This window comes from Sceloporus undulatus, chromosome 1 (assembly GCF_019175285.1).
Source record: "Sceloporus undulatus isolate JIND9_A2432 ecotype Alabama chromosome 1, SceUnd_v1.1, whole genome shotgun sequence".
In the NCBI taxonomy this organism is placed as follows: Eukaryota; Metazoa; Chordata; class Lepidosauria; order Squamata; family Phrynosomatidae; genus Sceloporus; species Sceloporus undulatus.
In genome coordinates this window covers 209,678,236-209,701,116 of record NC_056522.1, presented here as the reverse complement: position 1 = coordinate 209,701,116, position 22,881 = coordinate 209,678,236, and the positions used below count along the sequence as shown (strand labels likewise).

Sequence of the window (22,881 nt, the reverse complement as noted above, 5' to 3'; positions counted from 1 at the left end):
GCTAAAAGCTTATAACTAGACAGAGAACAAGAAGTAAAGGTGGGCCGGCTGGGTACTAAGAGAATTTGCAAAAGTGAGTGAGTTTGTCAGAAGCTTTATTAACTGAGGTATGTCTGTATTTGATTGAAAGGCAATCCAACTGATATCAACTGAAGCTGCATATGTATTGCAGATATAATGCAGTTTGACCCACTTTAACTACAATGGCTCAATGGTATGAAAGTCTGGACTTGGTAGTACAAATGAGGTCTGAATCTACTTAAGTATATTTAAGACTAGCACCATATCCCTAAAGGGAGAAAATGAGAAAGAAGACCACAAACTAGATTAGAATGATCTCATACTTTGAACATTTATATTTCTTTTCCAGTAGATACAATTATTCAAAATATCAATATTTTAATCAGATTTCATCAGATTAGCTAACAGATTGCAGCAGCCCTGAAGTGGTAAAGTATGGCATCCAACTAACGTTTTTCTACTGATAGAAAGTCTCTCTCAGTCTCAGCAGAACAAGAAGTAGGCAAAATTTCTGATGATTTCCCCTTCCTTCTTCACACAGCCTCCTGGACCACCCTTCAACAAAATATGCTCCAGCATGTTGGGAGACCTTCCTGGCTAGAGATGTAGGAGGGGAGAATTAAAATCCAAAGCAACTAATTTAATACTACACTTTTCTACAAGTGTGCACAACCAGTGTTTCCCCTCCCCTGGGTTTTATAGGCACATCTCTTCCTTTCAGACCCTCCAGCAATTACTGCTTCTCTTGAATTTGCCACAACAGCATGATTCCTCCTGCCTTGCACAACAGACAGTTTCTCTCTCCTGTCTCTGACACTAGCATAGAGCATTACACTCAAATGGCTGAAATCAGAAATCTGTCTGGCAGCCACTCTCAGAAGACTTTACAATCTTCTCAGTGTTGTTGCTGCCACCACCAAACCCCCCCCCCACACACACACACATCAGTGCACACTACACCACAGTGTGCAACTTTATTTCATTTTATTTATTTGGTAACATTTGATCTGCATCATGCCTATCCTCTAATGAATTCTAGTGGCCAATGGCAACTTAATATTTAAGTCAAATGGTATTTAGGTTTCATTTTCATCTTCTCTCAAAGGAAAGGAAAGGATAGGTGGTACTGTAAGTCTGACTTTTCCAGTGCCTGAATGGGAGATTGTCTGGGATCCCAGACTCAAACATCTTTGATTTTATCACTGAAGAAAGGAGGTGTACAAATGTAACAAACCAATAAAAATGCATAAAATAATATATGTGCAACATGATGTTTAACAGAAAAATATATAATGCATAATACGTAAAATATACCTTCTTACCCAATTATCAACCTCTGTAATTTGGAGTAAAGATCAGGATTGGGACAACGTAATGTCACTAGGGATTGTGCCACTTTGGTCAGCTCAACTGGTCTATACATATCCAAATATTTATGAAGAAGGGATATAATTCTGAAATAAAAAACAAGTTATGCTAAATTGCAGAGTAACATTTTTACACTAATCCCTTCCAAATCCTTAGAAATCTGTGTAAAATCTAATCCTGCAATGCACAACAAATTACAAGATGGATCATAACTTTTTTCACCAGACCCTTAGCAATAGAAACACATGTGTATGTATGTGTCTTCAAGTTTCCTATCAAATTATGGCAGCACCATGAATTTCCTAGGGCTTTCTTAAGTAAAGAGTAATAGTAGTGTTAAAAACAGGCTGTCTGGAAACTACGAATGCTTTTTTATAAACAGTATATTATGTGTGTGGTTATGCCAAGAACCTGGAACCAAACTGATACAGGTTGTGTATCTCCTCTCTGAAATGCTTGGGAAGTGTTCTGTATTTCAGATTTTTTCAAATTCAGGAATACCTGTTTTTATATTTACATAATGACGCTGGAGAAAGATTGAGGATCTGTGAAATGGGCAGGAGTGGATTCCCACCATTTCACAGATCCTTCCATCTCTTTGCAGCTGTTTCTCTCTCCAGCCTCACAAATAAAGTACAGGTGGGTACTACGCTACTTGTGTTGTAGCTCAAAACATTTTTGGATTTTGAAATACTTTCTAGTTAGAGAATACCCAACCTGTACAGACACAGGCAATTGGAAACAGATATGAACACTGTCTTCTCTGTGACTTCTTTTTCTTATTCTTATTTTTATATTTATTTATATCCCGCCTTTTACCCAAAAGTAGGACTCAAATATGTGATCTCAAAACAGTGAGATTGGTTGTGTCTTTACTACCAGGAATCTAGGTATATCAATTTTTAGTTAAGGAATAGCTGTTACCATTCCTATCCAATGTTATCCTTCCATTCACAGAAGTGTCTTTGATCTAGCAGAGCTTCTCAATATTAAAAGAAGGAGGTTGAGGAAATTTTTGGTAATTCCCCCTTCCCCGTGCAAACCTCTGTGATGCTTCTTCTCCAGAGTATTGGAAGATCCTCCAGAACAGCATGGGAGGTAGGACAGGAAGGTGGAGGAGAACTGACCAAAATTGTCTTTACTATTATTTATAACAGTTTCTGCTCCATCAAAGACCCTTCTGCCCAAGGACCAACCCAGAATTTTATTAGTTAAAAGAGGTTTTCAAGGTAGGGACTGGAGGGAAGAAAATCCAGCCAGCTTTTAAAGGAAACTAAACCTCAGCTCATGTCTGAATCAAAAGTGTTGGTAACTTTCCTCATAATGCAAATAACAGAGATTTTTTTTTAAAAAAAAAGCAGGATTGTGGATCCCTGAATGAAAAATTTAGATATCAACCTGCTCCACTTTAGCTACATACATTTTTAAAAGTATCACATTACATGCAAAGACAACATGTCTATTTTGGCCATTAGACAACAAGTATAGCCAGAACATCATGTTGCTTTTAGATATACTGTATTTTCTGACATATAAGACTACTTTTTAACCCAGGAAAATCTTCTCAAAAGTCGGGGGTCATCTTATACGCCAGGTGTCACCTTATAGGGCAGGTGCTGAAACTTCCAAGCCAGACTGGAGAATCTGCAGTTGCCGCATATGTAACTGAAGGGCGGAGCAAGCTGCAGGCCGGGGTATGGAAAAAAGAGTCATGTTTGCAACAGCGCTCTGATAGTCTTGGACACAGGGAGGGCTGGGCAGGCAGGAAGAGCTGACCAATCCAAGCAGGCTTTGCATACAATAAGTTTTCCTGCTAAGTACTGTACAGTATCTGCATATCATAAGCATTTGAATTAAAATTACCATATTGAAATCAAATCTGTTTTTTTTTTTAATTTTTATTTGGTGTGAGTTGGAAGAGGAGTAGTCTTATACAGTGAGTATATCCCAAACTCTATATTTTAACTGGAAATGTTGGGGGTTGCCTTATACGCCCAGTCGTCTTATACGCCGGAAAATATGGTAATTGTTCAGTGCCTGTTATTAAATACCTGTTGTGCCAGAAGGCTGTGTGTGTATTTCAGCTTCCTGAATATATTTTCATGAAGAATCCTAAACTAGGGGATTCTTCTGTTAAACACACAGAATTGAGTTATACTATGACCTAAGCATGGTATACATCAGCCATAGTTCTTATGGGGTTTTTAATAGGACTAGCTTCCAAAAATATATATTTAGGACTGTAGTATAAATGTAACATAATGGTATGCTATACTGTACAACCAGTGTGGTATAGTGGGTTTGGATATTGGGCTAGTATTTTGAAGACCAGGGTTCAATTCCCTACTTGGACATGGAAACCCATTGGGCAAGTCACACATTCTCAGCCTCAAAAGGATAGCAATACCAAACCTTCTCTGAACAAATCTTAGCATGACTACTCAGAAGTAAACCCTGATGATCCTGAGTAAAACCTCACAATCTCCTTAGTGTTGTTGTGAACTGGAAAAGACCTGAAGATACACAACAACACAGCAACAAGCCATGCTCCATGCATATCCAATGTTCTGTTTTAACTACGGTATTCTTACATGAGGGGATATTTCACATGCTCATTCTCAACAGTTAAAAAAAGGAGAATTGTTTAAAATGAGAATAGTGTAGCTGTTTTGTACTGGAACCTACTTTTGAATTAGCTGTGAATTTCTGCATTCTATTTCTTGCATAGTTTCTGCCACTGCTAATGTTTGGTGGTGGTCAAACTCATCTGCCATGAGTAAAGCAGTTTCTATTAACCTAAAATAAAGAAAAGACATGTTTTCAGCAGTTATTCTACATAGGAAAGGACAGATTTGTATCTGTCCCTCTTATTTCAAAGAAGAATGGAAGGAAGAAAATGTGCTAAACAGAAAGAGAATACACAGAAGGGTTTTTAAAAAATCTTTTCAAGTATTTACAAAAAGCTGAGAATGGTGCAGTTTCTTTATTCGTGATCATGAAACCATTTTCTCCATGATCACAAGGGATATGAGATAAGGCAGGAAATCTATGGGGTGAAAAATATCAGAGGCTTGGAGTGACCTCTGGCCCCCAATCAGCCCAAGATCACAGCAACTGGATAGCCTGCTCTCAAAATGGACCACTGCCACAATCCCAAATGTACCTTTGGCAAGGAGCAGATTTTTGCAGCTCCTTTTGCTGGCAGCTTCAGACCGCCTTAGGAAGCCTCAGAGCACCTTCTGGCAGTGTTGGGGGCATGAATCATCTGCATGCCATGCCCCTGAAGCGGCCAGAAGTTGCTCCTTTTGGCCCATCCGTTTCGGGACCAAATAAATAACTCACTTTTGTTCCTATATTTGAAAGAGATGAAATTCGGATGTATATTCATGTATCTACTATAAGCTTTGGGAAAAGTGAGACAGAAAGGATCCTTGTGTCTCACTAAGCTTCTGTGTTGTATACAAATTTTTTGGAGAAAACTATTATTGTTGGCAAAAAAAAGTTGCATAGCAATTTTGGCTGTCAACATCTACATACTGACGTGTTAAATAAATATTGAAATTGGGGTGAGATGTTAACACTGTTGATGGATAAAGGAAATAAGAAACAAGATGGTCTCTCTGGGGTTCTGTATTATTGCTGGAAACCACAAAGCCATGTTGGGGACATCAAAGCCTCATTATTATTTTTTCAGTCTCTGTGTAGTTCTTGAAGGGTTTCAAAACTTTTGACTAATCTTTGGGGCTAACACAAGCTCTTCTGCACTTTTGTTTGGAATCTTCCCTTATGACTAATCCAGGAACAACTACTATTCACAAAGGAGGCAAGTTGTGATACACAAGGCTATTACTGTGCTTCTCCATGAGCACCTCCTCTCATGCACCACACCAGAACTTAACTCCCATGGACTGAAGGAACAGAAGGAAAGTGGCATGAAACAAAGCAGGAGTTTACTCCTCTATAAATAACCAGTACTAAGGAAAACTCAGACTTTATTTCCTTTTGCTACACTGCAGGCTATACTTACTTTAGGATGACTTTCCACTAGCAGAAAATTGTAAGATAAAGGAAAGGAAAAGAATTGACATATTTCTACAGTGAGGCCTCATTATCCGTGGACTTGCTATCCGTTCCCAATGGTGGTATGTGCACGTGGCTGCACTACCATTAAGGACAGCCCCCATTGTCCCCAGTGGCAGTGTGTGCATGCAGCAGTGCTGCCATTAAGGAAAATGGGACTTAAGTTCCATTATCCCTAATGATAGCACAGCAACATACACAAAATGCCATTGGGGACAATGTGGGCCTACCTGAAGTCCCGTTGTTCCTAACATCAGTGTGGCCACATGCATGCACCACCATTGGGGACAACAGGACTTGAGGTCCTATAGATTTTGGTATCTGTGGGGGGAGAGGTCTGGAACGGATCCCCCACAGATACCGAGGTCCCACTGTAAAAAGAAAAATTCACGCACATGTACATCAAATAAGCAGACAGGTAAACTTACTGTTCTTTGACCTCTGGTCCTGCCATAGGTGCAAGACTAACAAACAGTCGAGTAAAGCTCAAAGGATTGTTGCAATCATCCATCATTTCAGTCAGTTTCTGCTTAGCAATTAATCTAAATTCAGTGTTGTTGAATTGTAAAGACTGGTAGAGTCCAAGGATGATACTCAAATTTTCAATATTTAGCTGGTTGGCCTTCTGAAGAAAAACTTTATTACATTTATATAGCAATGGGCGATGTGGTAGTTTCACATTCCGAAGAAACTGTACAAATCTCCTGGCATGGTTCAAAAGGATAAATTCCATGGTTTCCAGAGCAAACTCTGCTTTCTGTATTAACCGATCTCGGAAATTCTGGGAGATAATGCCAGATATGCTGACCATCAAAACTGACAAAATCCTAAAAATAATCAAACCATATTACACTTATTGAGTCAAGAAATGTAGAAAGTTTAAGAAACTGCATTAAAAAATAAATAGAAAGGTAAGAATGGTGTCTGTGGGGGTATATTTGGGTGAGGTGTAATCAATTGCCTTCTTCTGAAGAGCCATTTAAATTAAAAGCAGACTTTAAAATGCTATGAAAGCAGCAATTTTTGTAAGGAAAACAATTTAAAAGAATTCTTTACTTTTGAGCTAAGGATGTAGTGGCTAATGATCCACAATCATGTACAGAAATAAGCCAGATTGAACTGAACAGGGCTTACTTCTGAGTAGTCATGCTAAGATTACCAGCCAATATGTCTCCAATCCCAATCATGTAATAAAATTATCATGTGGTCTTCAGTTAGTTATTATTCCAGACTCAGGCCCACAGTACAACATGAAGCTGATAATACTAATCTCAGCAGGACCTACAGTCAAGCAGACACATCTGGGTCAGGAAGGAAGGTTCAAGAAATAATATCCAGCTGCAATTTAAAACTATTTGTAATTGTCCATCAGAAGGACAGGAAACTCAGACAGGGACAATATTTTCTTGACTGCCATTCAAAGGTGCCATAATTATCATACAAAAAACCCGGATTACCCATTCGTCAAAAACAAGGAATACAGAGTTCCTTGTATGCATCTAGGCCAAGAACTTTCAGTCAATGGATCCAATCAAGTAGTTTAAAAAATCTTCACAATTAATTCTGTGTAAGAAGGCTCCTATCAGTTTCATTTTCTCCTTCAGTTTTACTCAGTATTTAACTAATATAACCAAACCAGAATGATTTAAACATGGACTTGTATTAAGCAAATGTAGTCACAGTCCTGTCCCTGAGACATCTGTTCAGCTAAAATTACCTTGTATCTTCTATGGAATCCAAATTCCTATTCACAATATCAGCTATATGTCCCATGAGAGGACTGTTGTACATTTGTTGCTCATTTAAACATAGTGCAAACTTAGATAGTGCAGGCAGACTCAATCTGTGAAGATAACAAATAAAATCCCATTATTGTATCAAAAGATTTAAAGTTGTATATATCAAGCATGGCAATACTGAGTGCATTATATATAATAGAGAGTCTTGATGAGTTAACTTCTTACCGTATTTTCCGACATATAAGATGACTGGGTGTATAAGGAGACCCCCAACTTTTCCAGTTAAAATATAGAGTTTGGGATATACTCACTGTATAAGACTACCCCCTTCCAACGCACACCAAATAAAAATTTAAAAAACATCAGATTTGATTTCAATATGGTAATTTTAATTCAAATGCTTATGACATGCAGGTACTTAGCAGGAAACCTTGTTGTATACAAAGCCTGCTTGGACTGGTCAGCTCTCCCTGCCTGCCCAGCCCTCCCTGTCTCCAAGACTATCAGAGCGGCAGCTGCTTTCATACGATCGCTGCATATGGCGGGGATGCGTCCATGGCCATTTTTGAGCTCCCCCCACTATATGCGGCGACCGCAGATTCTACAGTCTGGCTCGGAAATTTCAGCACCTGCCCTATAAGATGACACCCGGCATAAAAGACGACCCCCAACTTTTGAGAAGATTTTCCTGAGTTAAAAAGTAGTCTTATACGGCAGAAAATACAGTACTTTCATTACTCATTAAAAAGCAACTCTATAGCTCTAACCTATGACGCCCAGGATGAAAAACTGTAATTGGTTATCTGGTAAAGAGATTACCACTTCAAGCATTCACACGACCATCAACTCTTCTGGGAGCGACTAAATTGCTGATTGGCCATCATTTAAACTGAACCTACCAATTCAGCTGCCCTCCAAGGGAGTTACTGTATATACTCATGTATAAGTCGACCTCGTGTATAAGTCGAGGTCAACTTTTGAGGCCAAAAATGTGGGTTTTTATATGACATGTGGATAAGTCGAGAGTCCTACTTAAGGGGGAGTCCAGCTGGGGAGAGGCTGCTGGCGAACGCACGCCCTTGCAAGCCTGTCCCCAGCTGGACTTTCCCCTGCAGAGGCAGCCCAGCGAGGGAGCGGTCTCCAGGGCGAACACTCGCCCTGGGAAGCCTGTCCTTCGCTGGGCTTTCTCTGAGGAGGGAGCCCAATGAATGAGAGGTTTCCTTTCCTTTGCTGGGCTTCCTCTGAGGAGGCAGCCCAGCGAAGGTGAGGTCTCCAGGGCAAAGGCTCGCCCTGGGAAGCCTTTCCTTTGCTGGGCTTCCTCTGAGGAGGGAGCCCAACAAAGGAGAGGTTTCCAGGGTGAACGTGCGCCCTTCCCAGGCTTTCACCAACTGGGCTGCCCCTTGCGGAGGCAGCCCAGCTGGGGAGAAGCTTGGTCAAAGACCTATTATCCCTTGCATAAGTCTACCCAGGATTCTATAGACTATTTTGGGGCAAAAATTTCTCGACTTATAGTCGAGTATATACAGTAGTCAGTGCAGGTGCCACTAAACTCAACAAAAATGTCAAGTACTACATTTAGAAATGTAGCAAGGAAACAAAAATTGGATGGCTTTTTAAACTACAAAGTCCTTATATAGAAGCTTTATACCATATTTATTCACTTGAAAGCAGAACAAAATGAGTGTGCTCTAAGGCAGCCAATATACGAATAGTAAAAACAAGAGTAAAACATTTTGTGATACAAACCAGGTGACTACTGGCAACTCTGGGAAAGAACAAGAAGGGCAACATTAACTGCCACAATTCTACATGAAGTGTGGCTACTAGGATTCATTTTAATCAGCCCTGTGTAATGACTCTAGCTAGCGCTCAAATGAACAACTTCCATAAACCGGGGGGGGGGGGGGGGGGCATTTCACCAACTTGGGTGGGTGTTAAAGGACATTATGCCCAAGTGACAGACTTCCCTAGACTCTTAAAAAGAATACACACACACACAGCAGAAAATAAGCTTGTGCGACATGACTCTCCTGGTTCTTCAAAATACAGTACCCAGTACTCCCACATAACTGTTCTTGAAGATCAACAGATTCTCTAGAATGGAATGAAGCACAAGGAACAGCAGAATAGTAGGATCAGAGGAATTTGGCAGAATTACCTGATGTAAGTGAAAAATATATATTTGCTGTACTAGACATTTCTAGATCCAGTCCACTTCTTTAGGTGTAAGTCAGACAGATGCTACCACTGTATTTTCAATAGGATATGTGTTTCCCTATATTCTGCATTCTACCTTCCCCCTCCATTTTTTCCCCACCAGGCTCACCAATACAGCCAGAAATTACCCAAGGATGTTACTCAGTCAGTTTTGTTCTAGTCTCTTGAGTATCTCCCTTCAGGGGAAATGTACAAGCATCCTGAAGCAAGCCTGCAGTTCAGTATGAAGGACTTCTATGCCCTACTTGGCCACTAGTTTAGGTTTTTGAGTTTGCAGTTGATATGCATTGACATCCTCGGGGAGGGACAGACTGGAGCAGAGGTTATTTACACCAATAATTTTTTATGAATCCTGCTATAAACAGGTTTAAAGCCAAGTTATCCATCTCTTGCAATTACAATTTTTTAAAAGCCCAGAACTGTCTTTTCTAAAAGGGGGAATGGGAAACTAACTCTGCCCAGAAAATCCCTTACACATGATACACATGTGAGCCAAGAATAAATCTTGTTTAGTGACACTTTATTGGCTCTCCATAATTGGTCAGGAATACATCAAAGCAACCTGACAAGCCCTTGAAAACAAACCATAATTTGAAGAGCTTCTGGCTGTTTTATTTTCTCTTCTTTGTAATGTATATTCTGGCTGTTACAACCAATAACTAAGGCCTGGTACAAATGGGCAAAAAGTGCCATTCTGTTGGCGGGGTGAGGGCTGAGCGTCCCCACGCTCAAAGCCCTCGCTGCACTGCCCAGGCGCCATCTTGGCGCGCACCCATTCAGACATTGCCCAAATGCTGCACCAAAGGGATGTAATCAAGCCATGCGGCAATGGCTATGGTGCCTCTTTATGGGCACAAAAAGGAGCTGGAAAAACCGGCTTCTTTTTGTGCTCTGCAGAGGCCAGATCGGTGCTATGGCATGTGTTTGCCGTGGCACCAATTTGGGGGTCCTTCCTGCCCATCTGTAAAGCCCCTATGATTCACATGAAAAATGTTTCCTGTTTTTGAAGTACTGTACAGGTATTTGAAGATAGAGAAGAGAAATAATAGGGGGAGTCTAGTTGGATGAGTTGTTGCACAATTCTTGAAACTGTTTCAATAATAGATTTCTAAACTGTATGGGTGGGATTACAACATGTCAAATAGGTATCCTTGTTCCTTACCATTCCCTCAGCATACAACAGGGAAAACTCTGTTAATTAGATGTAGTGTTACTAGGACAAGACGAAATTTACATATCTGTCTTAATGAAGATTCTTTAACCGCTGCTGACACCAATCTGTTGCTTCCAGTATTATGACTCTCTCTTTTAACTGTTTTGCCAGTGGATCAGAATGTCAGTTTCTTAATTCCTATAAATTTTCTGGGATGATCATCCTAAAATACAGTGCCTTACTGCAGCCACACTAAAGTGGTTAAGTGCCTGTACTGCAGCCACTCACTCACAAACCCTAAGGCTGTGAGTTCAATATCAGCAAAAGGGCTCAAGTTTGACTCAGGCTCGCATCCTTCCAAGGTTGCTAAAATGAGTACCAAGATTGCTGGGGGCAATTAGCTTACACTCTGTAAACCGCTTAGGGAGTGCTTAAGTGCATAGATAAACGCTATGGAATGTACTTGCTATTGCTATATATTAGACATTTCTTCATTTTTTCCCAGAGAGATAGTGAAACATACCTTGACATAATTACCTTCCAGACTGGCCATACCTTCAAACTTGGCTAAATAATGTGTGGAGTTTTTTCATGTTTTTTTCCATTCAGTTTAACACCTTTAATTCTTAAAACACATTGGCTGTAATTCTGTTTTAGTTCCAACTAGAACCCACTGAATCAATTGCATTTATCTATGTACTGACTCACCATTCAACAATCAACTCAATGGATCTACTCTACTTGGTTCTAACCTAGAGGATGGCAGCCAATGGCTGAATCAGTTTGGAATTTAATAGTAATACTACATGAGGTCAAATTAATTTAATTTCTTCTTTTGAATCTGTATATAGATGTTTGGTAATGTTCATAAACTTGTTACCAATAATAATTTTAAAACATTATAAAGAAATCCCACTCAGTCCTAACAATTGCCTTGAAGGCATTAAGCAACAGTAGAGCTATTTTCAAGGATTTATTTATTTATTTTGAGACATTATAATGTTCCTGAACTTTCTCATTGCATTGTTGTGAAGATGAAAAGGATCTGTGTACATTGGCTTGAATTCTTTCTTAAAGACAGAAGTGTAACACATATACAGCAAAGATACTATTAAGGATTCATTTGATGGATTTAGTTAGTTCTCTGCTTGGAATAAATCCAGTTAGGTGAGTCAGAAATTTTTGGTAGTACAATCTTATACATGTTTACACAGGAATAGGTTCCATCAAATTAAATGGGGCTTACACCAAGGAGGTAAAGTAACTACATTTTTGGTAGTTCAGATGCAACTCAAAGCACTCAGTTTAGGACTCAGGCGCGTTACAGACGGCCCAGAAGGGGCTGTCTCGTGCTGCCGCCAGTTGCCAGTTGCCACCGCCAGTTGCAGCGTCCGGGAACCGCAGCAGCCAAATGGCGCGGTTCCCGGACGCTGCCAAGAAGGAGTGCAAAAATCGTGCTCCTTCTTGCTCCCCGGAAGAGATGCCGCGAGGTGCTAGTCGCGCACTCATGGCGTCATTTCCGGGGCGCAACGTGCGGACGCAGAGCGTCCGTTACGTCAAGATGGCAGCGGCCGTGTGGAACGGCCATCACCATTTGTTACGGACAGAGTTCGTAACAGGAGTAGGGGCGTCTAGAAGAGACACCCCTTTTTTAAACTGGGACGTCCTGAGGACATCCCAAATGTAACCCACCAAAGAAAGGTTCAGTAAGCACTTCAGAAGCACAATAATGTAATTATTTCCTATTTTACTAGTTACATTCATATCACACAATTCCTCCTTGGAGTTCAAGATGGTGCCTCTCCTTCTTCAAGCATTAATCTCACATCCAACTAATTATTTCCTGGTCACACAAGCTTTGTATGAGGGGGATGTGGTGGCTTAGTGGTTAAGATGCAAATTCTGATGATTGCAAAAACAGAAGGTTGGCAGTTTGAGGCCCGAGTGCCACATGATGGGGTGAGCTCCTGTCACTAGTACCAACTTCTGCCAACCTAGCAGTTCAAAAGCATGCAAATGCAAGTAGATAGTTAGGTACCAATTCAGTGGGAGGGTAACAGTGTTCGGTGCAGTCATGCTGGCCACATGACCACTGCACTTGTCTTCAGACAGTGCTGGCTCTTTGGGTTAGTAATGGAGATGAGCACCGCCCCTACAGTCAGTTACAACTAGAAATTCATGTCAAGGGACTATCTTTACCTTCTTTTTACCTCATACAAGGTAATATAAATGTAAGGAATGTTATTAACAATAATTTGCACAGTGAGTGGATCAAACCATATCTGGGATATGTTGTGCTGGCACAACCCTCACAACAGTGTTTGTTCTTTCTCTGACCTTGTATATGGATATATTCACTAAACTGCACAACAACCAGGATTTTATCTGGTTGATCAGGCAGAGCCCCGCCACTTCTGTCCTCATTGCACTCCTAGATATTTCTACTCAGAGTACAGTCAGAGCCAAGCATACAAGGTGAAAAAGCAACCAAATCAATTTTAAAGAGAAAAGGACTTTGTAAATAGTCCATGATTTTAATGTATTAATTAGCTGATTTGATTAAACTAGGGAAACAAAGGCATGTTACAGAGCGCCGAGAAGCGGTGCTCTGCTGCCACCACCGGTAGCAGTGCGGAGGAGCCGCAGCAGGCAAAATGTGCGGCTCCCCCGTGCTGCAAAAAAGAAGTGCCAAAATGGCGCTTCTCTTTGCGGCGCGCTAATGTCGCCGCGGGGCACCTATGGCGCACTTGCAGAGTCATTTGTGTCACGTGACGTGTGGACACAACGCATCCACTACATCAAGATGGCGGCCCCCGTGTGGAACGGGCACCACCATTTTGTATGGACTCGGTCCATATTAGGGTTAGGGGCGTCCGGAAGGGACGCCCCTTCTCAACCCTAAAACGCACCGAGTCAACCCTACTACGCCGCTTTGGTGCGTCTGTAACGCGCCAAAGAAATGCTGAGCTTAAGCAGGTGAATACAGATGGTGATCAAAGACCAGATACAAAAAGGGAATGTGGACATCCATTCCAGCCTTTGCCTTATGCTTCCCAGTGCGGCAACCTCTATACTTCAGTGTATATAGAAGCAATCCCAGACATTAGTTTCATTTTGTGTCATTATTCTGATGGAAGAAGCCAGTTCATCAGATGTTTTATTCTTTGATTTGAGCCTCATTTTTACACACATAGCTTAATTTATCTAACTTTACCCCTCTGTTGTTCAGATCATCAACAAATTTTGTGGTAATAGTCTGGCTTTTTATCTGATTCGTGAAAAGCAAACATTTGTTCCAGTTTTGGTTCAGATTTGATTTGGCTTCCATTTTCCTCCCAATAAGGAACTGACAAAACCACCTCTGAGTGTTCCTTGCCTAAACATAAGCCTATGAAGTTCATGGGGTTACTGTAAGTCAAAAGGCAACCTGAAAGGGCATCCACACACGCACATACAAATATATATAACTGCTGCCTCAATGTACAATTAAGTATCTACCCTGAGCCACCAGCTGGACCGTACATTCTTAAATCTGCAGTTCTCTCTGTCAGTACAACATTCTTTATTGGAAATTTATCTTAACCCACAATCACACCAATTTGAAACACTTGACTTAATAGCTCTTTAAGAAGAAAAATGTAGTTTACAAAACTTTTAAAAATGCTAAGCTTGCCACCACTAATTTATGGAATCTCTTATAAACAAAAGCAACCAAGTTTTCAACATATAAAAAGAATGAAAACAAAACAAAAAGTATACTTGCCCATCTAATCTTCTCCAACCTTCCATGACCAGCTCTTGTACCAATGAATCATGTGCCTCCACTTTGAACCTACAGAAAGAACAAGTGAAAAGGCTCAGCATAGCTATTTTAACCCTGTTAGCTGAAACTATGTAATCAGAAACCTATTAGAAAGAGCAGCTCGTTAGCACATACATTTTGTGAATAATTAATAGTTTCACTATAAGTTTTTAAAAATCTTTTATAACTATGAGTGGATCCAGCTCTTTCTTTTCTTGCCATCTTTACTTGCTGCTTTTATCACTTAACTCCACACCCCCACCTAAACTAACCTTAAGCAAATATAGCTGCATTTATACAGTCCCTGATACGTTTGCCTATACCTGCAGTGCAAACCTGTGGCACACATGCCAGAGAGAACACGAAGAGCCCTCTTTGAAAAGCATGTGCACTGTTGCCCCTGTCATGGCTAGAGATGTAAAATTTCCAGAAATTTTGAAGCCGCAAGAAAAAAAGTTTGTTTTATTTTGTTTTGTTCAGGAGGGGGGAATTGAAATTTTTTGACAAATGTTTAAAAAATGCAACATTAGCACCTTTTACAGATTGAAAGTCAGGAACATAAAATATAACTATGTACAATTTGATTTGGCATAAAATTATTACAGTGTATTCAAACAATTATTACAAACAGAATTTACTTTTATTTATTTTTTAATGTTTATAATAAATGGAGTAATAATCTCCTGAACTTTGGTTTTGCTAGTTTATGTGGAGGAGGTCAAAAACAAAACAAAAACAAAAGCCACAGAAGACATCATCAACCTTAGTAATTAAAAAATTATTTAGATTTCCACTCCACAGCATAGAGATAAAGCACCTATTCCCTTAAAAAGAATTAGGGGGGTGTGTGTGGTGTGGATGGGAGGAAGGACTAAGATTCAATTAATAGGCAGGAAATTTAATCAGATTAATTTTCCGAGCTCTGGACTGTATCCATACTGCAGAAATATTCCAGTTTGACACCACTTTAACTCCCTTGGCTCAATGCTAGGGAATCCTGTGAATTGTTGTTTGTTGTGGCACCAGAACTCTCTGACACAGGCAGCGAAATGTCTCACAACTACAGTTCCCAGAATTCCATAGCACTCAGCCATGGCAGTTAAAGTGGTGTCAAACTGCATTATTTCTGCAGTGTGAATGCAGTCCTGGTTATCAGTATCAGTTCATCTCTGCTTCGTTATATTTGTCATCATCACAGTTATCATGGACTTCTAAAAACCGAAGGTGTACCTGGATTAAAAGAAGCTTCGGTACCTTTTCACATTACAGTTTATTTCTTGATTTAAGTGTGAGTGTTTCTAAACATAGACCAGATTCTTTCAGTGCCCCTTAAAGGAAGAAATGCATCTTGCTCTTGCGTTGGAGAGTTCATTTTGTAACCTAGCACTTGCTTGTCCTCCTCATTCACTGCACAGAAATTAGAATCATCTGATACTGTACATAGTTTTTAGAAATGATTTGGAGAATATATGAACACGTTGTCTTAAAGACTTTATTGATCATGCTAAAATAAAACATTCCATAACCACTTTTTTCAATTTTCCTCATTTTGGAAGGGGGGGGGGAAACAAAAAAAGACTTCAGGAAAAAGCCACTTTCCAATTTTTCCAGTTTTGTTCCAGGCCTTCCCATCTCTAGTTATGGCAGAGGACAGGAGGCGCGCAGAAGAAGGAGCTCTCTACTTCTCCACGCCTCCCACTCCAAAAATGCAGGGAGAAAGTTTTTCCAAGGTGGGAGGGGTGAAGGAAAACAGCGTTCAGTTTCTCCATCCCTCCCACCCTGGAAAGATGGGAGATGTCCCACCCCCTGAAAGTCCCACCCCCCAGAAGTCCCCCCCCCCCAGCACTGGGTGATACCTGGTGTGGGGATGCCACTGAGTTTGGGCACTCGGTTTCTAAAAGGTTCACCATCACTAAACATTGACCTTTTCGCATCTCCTTGAGCCAGAAGCACAGAACCAGCCAAGAACTGATGTTCACGCTGCAGAATTTCCTCACTGGACACACTGCCCAGTATATACATCTTGCTTCCTTAAATTCCTTAACTTACTTTACTACATGGTTTCCAGAGGGTGAGAATGCTTTTCTTAGGCAACAAAGAAAGCTATCTGGGAATGCATAAGTTCTCCATTTTCCATTCTTGAGATATTGTGTGGGGCAGCTGTCAGACTGCTAACCCACCTCCTCTCATTCAGTGTAAATAACTATTTCATGTGTGTTTGTTCCCAGCCTGTCAGCTAATTTGCAAAGCTGAGGATCAATCATTATAATTTTCTTTGTTTCTGATGTTCCTCCTCCAGCAGTTTATCTCAAGTACTTTTCACTTTAATTTGCTTTCACCAGACATTAATACTGCCGGGGGAGCTATCTTTGCTTTGGTCTGGATACCAATGCACAAACTCAGATCTTCTCACCCATCTGCAGCACCTGTGACTTGAAAGTAATTTTACTTTTTAGAGGATCAAACATAAATATTGCAATTCATTCCTCAAAATATATAAACATAAAGTATTCCACAGTCAAATTGGCTGGCTACCAATGTTAATCCAAAATGCTGGAGGGGGAACCTTGTGGCACATAGGTGGGCTGGATTGTCCCTTAGTGCATGAGTATTGGAAGAAATTTTACAACTGATCTCCAAGATCAACTAAACAAAGAATACAATTATCCCCACTCCCGCTCCTGTTCTCCATGTTTTATGACTGAAAATAAAGCCCTGCAGCATGAAGAACTCATTAGTTTGCTTCTGGCTGTTGCCAGGCTTGAGATAGCCAAGAACTGGAAAACTGGAAAGTTGAATATTGCAGGATGGTGGACTAAGACTCTAGACTTGTGGGTAATGGGAAAATGGCAGACAATAACAACACCGAGCGAGAGGCTTACACTCTGGATTGAGCCTTTCGTAAGATTGGCACCCATTTATTAAGATACATCCAGCAAGATTTAGTCTCTAGACATCCCCCAATTTTAGTTTAAATTTTTATGGAAAACAGGTCTTTCAGGATCCCGCCGTAAAATAAAAAACTGTGGAACAGTTTTATTTATTTTATCTATAATTTTCCAGGCCATATCTGGGTTATTGCCTTAATTGTTGTTTTGGTGTACTGTTGGCTGTCGTGTTGTTTGTTTTGAAATGTATTCATCAATTGTCGTTAAAAAAGTAAATCAACTGTTCCACAGACACATGTTCTTACTTGCTCAGCAAGCTGTCTGTGCTCACAAAATGGTGGCCCATTTCACTCTCCAATTATCAATCAAGAGGAACGAGGGGGAACTTCTTTTTTAAAAAATCACAGATTTAAGAACATATTCCCATGCATTTAAAACCTCGTTTGCTTTGACCTGAGTAATGGTAGAGCATGTCCACTAGTGTTTCTTCTCCATATATGCACTCTTGTTCTCTGCTAAATGCGAAGAGTAAGACTGGAGTGGCTTTTTTGTATCAGTATTCCTCCAGGAGCTCAGGTTTCCACTTTTGAAAATGCCAAGTATGTGTAACTTCCCCCATGTTTTTTCAGAAAGTTTGTTTTTGTTCTTTTCCAACAAGATCAAAGACTTGGTCTTCATTTGTGCAGTTTATCAGCTGGGCTCACAAAGGGTCACTACTCCAATTCCGACAACAGCATGCCTCAGTCGAAATGGGTAAAACGTTTTAAGGAAGCATCCTTCTCACTTGTATAGATTTCTTTTAAGTGTGCTCAGAATGAGATTTTCTTTCTTCATGTCATTCATCAGCAAACACAACACTAGCAACCAGTATTAGCATTTAGACAGTATGGCATCTCACTTTTCCTGGATGTCGTTGAAGTTACTGCATGGGACAAACATAAAAAATTTTGGAATATCGTAGCACATCAGTTTTTAAAATAGTTCAACGAACATCCCAAATAAGAGTGCAAAAATGGGCTGCAATACACAACTCCCAAAAAATAGTTTTCTTCCATGAACAAATTAACACTAAACATGATGTGACACATTTGACACAAGTTGTAGTAAGCCTCAGGTTACTCATGCTTACCCTCCTGTGTTTTCCTATAACAGAGGTGGAATTTGGAAACTTTCACTTCCATTTTAGATAAATCACAACTTCTGATGTTGTGGACCCCACAAAAATGCAGGTTGTTTTCACTGTCACATCCCTCCTGCCTTCTAATTCCTGTCTATGAACAGTCTGCATCCTTCTGAGGTCATAAAATGAGTACCCAGCTGCTGGGGGCAATTAGCTTACAGTTTTAAAACCGCTTAGAACTACTAGGCACAGTATAAAGCCAAGCTGCCATGGTTAGCTGCTACGTGCTAAGATGCCTGTTGATTTGCAGTCTTGATCAAACCCATCATTTCTAGTGCAAAATGATTTGTCATCCAAATCTCAGAGGTTAGACTCAGCAGGTGAGGCTTTTCTTGCCTTTTTTGACATGACCAACATGAACGTGGTTTTTTTTTAAATAATCTCTTTTATACAATGGTTTAAAAAACCTACTATTGCACCTGGTCACTTTGGCCAAGAATGTTTTCATTTAGAACGGGAAACAAAACGAGAATGAATGAGTTGTTATAATGGAATAAAAAGAAAAAGTGGGTGCTCTTTGACATCTTTATCAATTACTTGGAGGACAGTATTGGGGGCCATACGTATAAATTTGCAATGACACTCAAATAGGAGGAGTAGCTAATACCCCAGGGGATAGGATCAAAATTCAAAGTGACCTGAAGAGACTAGCAAGCTGGACCAAAGCTAACAAAATGAAATTCAACACGAGAAATGTAAGGTACTGCACTAGGGCAGAAAAATAAAATGCACAGATATAGGATGGAAGACACCTGGCTGAACAGACTACGGACCAATACAGACGGACCAAAATAAAAGCTGCTTCGGGTCTCTTGTGGAGGTATGCTGTTAAATGATGCAGGGTCCTAAGAGTCTGGAAGTCGCGCCAAAGCCCACATCCAATCCTAAGAGCTCGGAGCGCAGCTCGGCGCAGCTTCCGGACTCTTTAGGACCCATGCATCACTAAACAGCATACCTCCAAAGAGACCAGAAGCAGCTTTATTTTGGCCTGTCTGTATCAGGCCTACATGTGAAAGGGAACTATGAGTCCAGTAGACCACAAGTTGACCTGAGTCAATAGTGTGATGCGGCAGCTAAAAAGCCAGCCATTTTAGGCTGGATCAATAAAGTATAATGTCTAGATCAAAGGAAGTAATAGTGCCACTGATAGTCTACTTGATCAGGCCCCACCTGGAATATTGTGTCCGGTTCTGGGCACCAACAATTCAAAAAGGACATTGAGAAACTGGAGTGTGTCCAAAGTAGGACGGTGAAAGGGTCTGGAAACCATGTCCTAGGAGGAACTACTTAGGGAGCTGGGATGTTTAGCCTGGAGAAGAGAAGGTGGAAGAGGTGATATGAGAGCCCTGTTAAATATTTGAAGGGATGCCATATTGGGGAGGGAGTAAGCTTGTTTTCTGCTGCTCCAGAGAAGGACCCGGAACAATGGATGCAAGGTGCAGGAAAAGAGATTCCACCTCAAACATTAGGAGGAACTTCCTGACATCGTAAGGGCTTTTTTTTTGTTCAACAGTGGAACAAACAACACTCAGTAGTGGTAGTGGAGTACCTCCTTCCTTGAGGTTCTTTAAAAAAGAGGCTTTGACTCAAAAAGAGGCTTGAAATGGACCATCTGTCAGGGATGACTTTGATTGTGATTTCCTGGCATGGCAAGGGGGTTTGGGCTTGTGGCTGGAAATGACCGCTGTGGGTCTCTTCCCAACTCTAGATGTCTATGCAGGGGAGGAAGGGAGAAAGATAAGCAGTCGGCATTAATCAATCAGTTAGATGAATGAATTTTCATTGTATGTGATGGCCTCTGTTCTCCGGTGAGTGGGGATGCAAGGAGAGCAGAATGCCGCCACTAGTCCGTGTTGGTCCTCGTCAGCCAGAAGTCTCAAGACTTTTTTGTTTTAGACAGGTGTTTTCACAAATGGAAAATTTTAAACCTGGAGGGGGTGGTATTTTGTTAGAAGTGTAAGTGTTATTTTACAAAAGTGATTTTTAAATCTTTTTAAAATCTGTCCATTCATTCTTGTAAACAACAATTATATTTTTTAATATTGAAATAGTTTACACGTACCCTCCCGTTCGCAATTGCCAGTATTTTGTAAGGTTATTTGTACCACTCCCGGTACTTGGTGTTTTGTTAATCGACTGTAGTCACCCTTTGGGGGTCTGCAGTCTTGGAAGGGAAAGGTGGGGATAGAAATAAATAGGGAGGAGGAGGACGGAGGAGGGCCTTCCCATCGGGTCCCAAAACACACTGGCGAGAAATAATCCAGCTCTGAGACCCGACTGACTCAGTTGCTAGTTGACATCCTGGGAAGTGTTAAGTGTTGTTGTGGCAGCCCCCCCCCCCCCCGTGGCCGCCCCCCCCCCCCGCCCCCCCAGCCCCCCCCCCCACCCCCCAAGCTCTGGCAGACCATAGGATCCAGGGCTAACATGTCGCTCACAAAACTGGTAATTCCCAGGATTCCTCCCTAGCACTGGAGCCCAGGGCAGTTAAAAATGGGCTTAAAACTGGATGTTGTGTTCGGCATTGTGGTTGTGGAGACCATAGCCTATTAACTACCAACTGTACACTTACTCAAATGCCATGACAACAAGTTGCAATAACAAAAAGATAAAAATGTTGTTTTTAATCGCATGCAGAAAGCACAAACCACCAGTCATGATGGCCTTGTCGGAGCCAGAAAGAAAGGGCTACAACTAGCTTTTAAACACAAAAGTTTCCTGCAGAGAATCGAAAGTGAGTTTACTTTTCTAACCCCTCCCCCTCAAGACAAGCAGGCATCCCTTTAGGGAGTGATGATCTACACCATCATTATCTGCAGCAAGCAGCAGTCAGCAGCAGCAGCAGCAGCAGAGCAGTTCAGGGGTGCCTTTTTCAGCATCAGCATCAGCACATGGCCAAGTCGGGGTCCATTTCATTCCTCCCAGCCTGTCCAATGCTTACTGCCTCTTGGCTCAACCCCTTACTTACTTACCCGTTCTTCGCTGTTGGCGCTCGCTCCTAGCATCCACAAGAAACGAATCATAGCCTTAGGCAGCAACAGAGGCACGGGTCTTCTTCTCCATTCGGCAAAGAAAAGGGGGATTTAGAGCAGGAATAAAACAACATGATCAGCACGTGGCTTCAAAAGGAATACCTCTAGGCTGGCTTTATAACATTCAGGAGACCGATGAACAGGGCACTTACTGTTACTGTTACTAGTCTCATCCTCCGCTTCCCTATTTTCGGGTGGAAGAAGTCTGGTCCGTACATTTCCCGCATCAGAGCTCTCGTTTTGGCAATGCCGTTTGACCTACTGGGAGTTTTTCCCCTTTAAAGTGTTTTGGGCACGCCTCCCTGGTCTGGCGTGGCTTGTTTGCAATCCATGTTTTTGCTGAGCAGCACTGCAGTCACTTTGTCTGTGGGTGAAAAACGTGTTTATAACAGGGGAGCAATTTAAATGAGGATGATGCGTAAGGTGTGCCATTTCTTACAATGCATTAGTTGGCACCACTTTAAGTGCTGTAAGCGCCCAGTCCGTGTGGGAATCCTGGGATCTTGTAAGTTTCCTGTAAAAATGCCCTCTTCTTAGCATGTGTAATTCACTGTACAGCCTGGGGGGGGGGAAACCTCTAACATGCATCTCCAAAATGCATCTGAGGAGTAGGTCACTAGGAGCTCAGTGCTGCTTACTTCTCTCTTATCGTGCGTCCGCAAAAGGGCTACAATATAATCCGCTATATACAGGTAGTGCCCTCGGGTTCGAAATTAATCGTTCCGCCGCTCCGTTCGGAAACCCGAGGAATTTTCTCAACCCGAAATAGGCTTTTTGTCGTAGCAGGCTCGAAAAGCCGCTACCTAGGCGCTTAATGCGGTTTTGAAAAGCAGCGATTTCGTCGAAAAGCGCCGAAAGCACCAAAAATTTTTTCGTAACCCGAAAAAATACACTTCGTATACCCGGAACAGTTTTTTTTCCAATGTAACGTTGTTTCGATAACCCGGAAATTTCGTAAGGCTGCGATCAATTGCGTATCCCGGGGTAACCACTGGTACATATATATTTTTTTGTGGGTTTTTCGGGCTATGTGGGCCATGTTCTAGAAGAGTTTGTTCCTGACGGTTTCTAATATATTGATTCCAAGCCACATAGCTATATCTTTGAATTCCCAAACATCAGTGTATCCAGTGCAACTTATCTTGTAAGGTTTTCAAAATAACAATAAGGAGGGGCAATCAAAGTTCATGACCTCCGGGGCTGACAATCAAATACTATTAACCTAAGGTGTGTTGTACCGTAATAGGCAATCTTCGTAGGCCCCTTTGACGCTAACGGAAAGAAAGAAGTCGGCAGCATGAGCTTTTCTAGACTTAAAGTCTACTTCCTCAGAGGAATCACAAGGGTGGCTATAAGAATCTCTTGATATACTGGTTTTACAGACTAACATGGCTAGGTCTTTTA

The 22,881-nt window shown here is 41.2% G+C and overlaps 1 protein-coding gene across 1 annotated transcript in view; it reads right to left on the bottom strand.

Moving 5' to 3' along the window:
* Positions 1–22,881, bottom strand: part of FASTKD1 (FAST kinase domains 1) — a 70,150-nt gene that overhangs the window by 18,311 nt on the left and 28,958 nt on the right. The window contains 5 exon segments of the mRNA XM_042469344.1: positions 1,344–1,475; positions 4,075–4,185; positions 5,898–6,296; positions 7,187–7,312; positions 14,342–14,410. Of these exon segments, the coding sequence (XP_042325278.1) occupies positions 1,344–1,475; positions 4,075–4,185; positions 5,898–6,296; positions 7,187–7,312; positions 14,342–14,410 (837 nt within the window).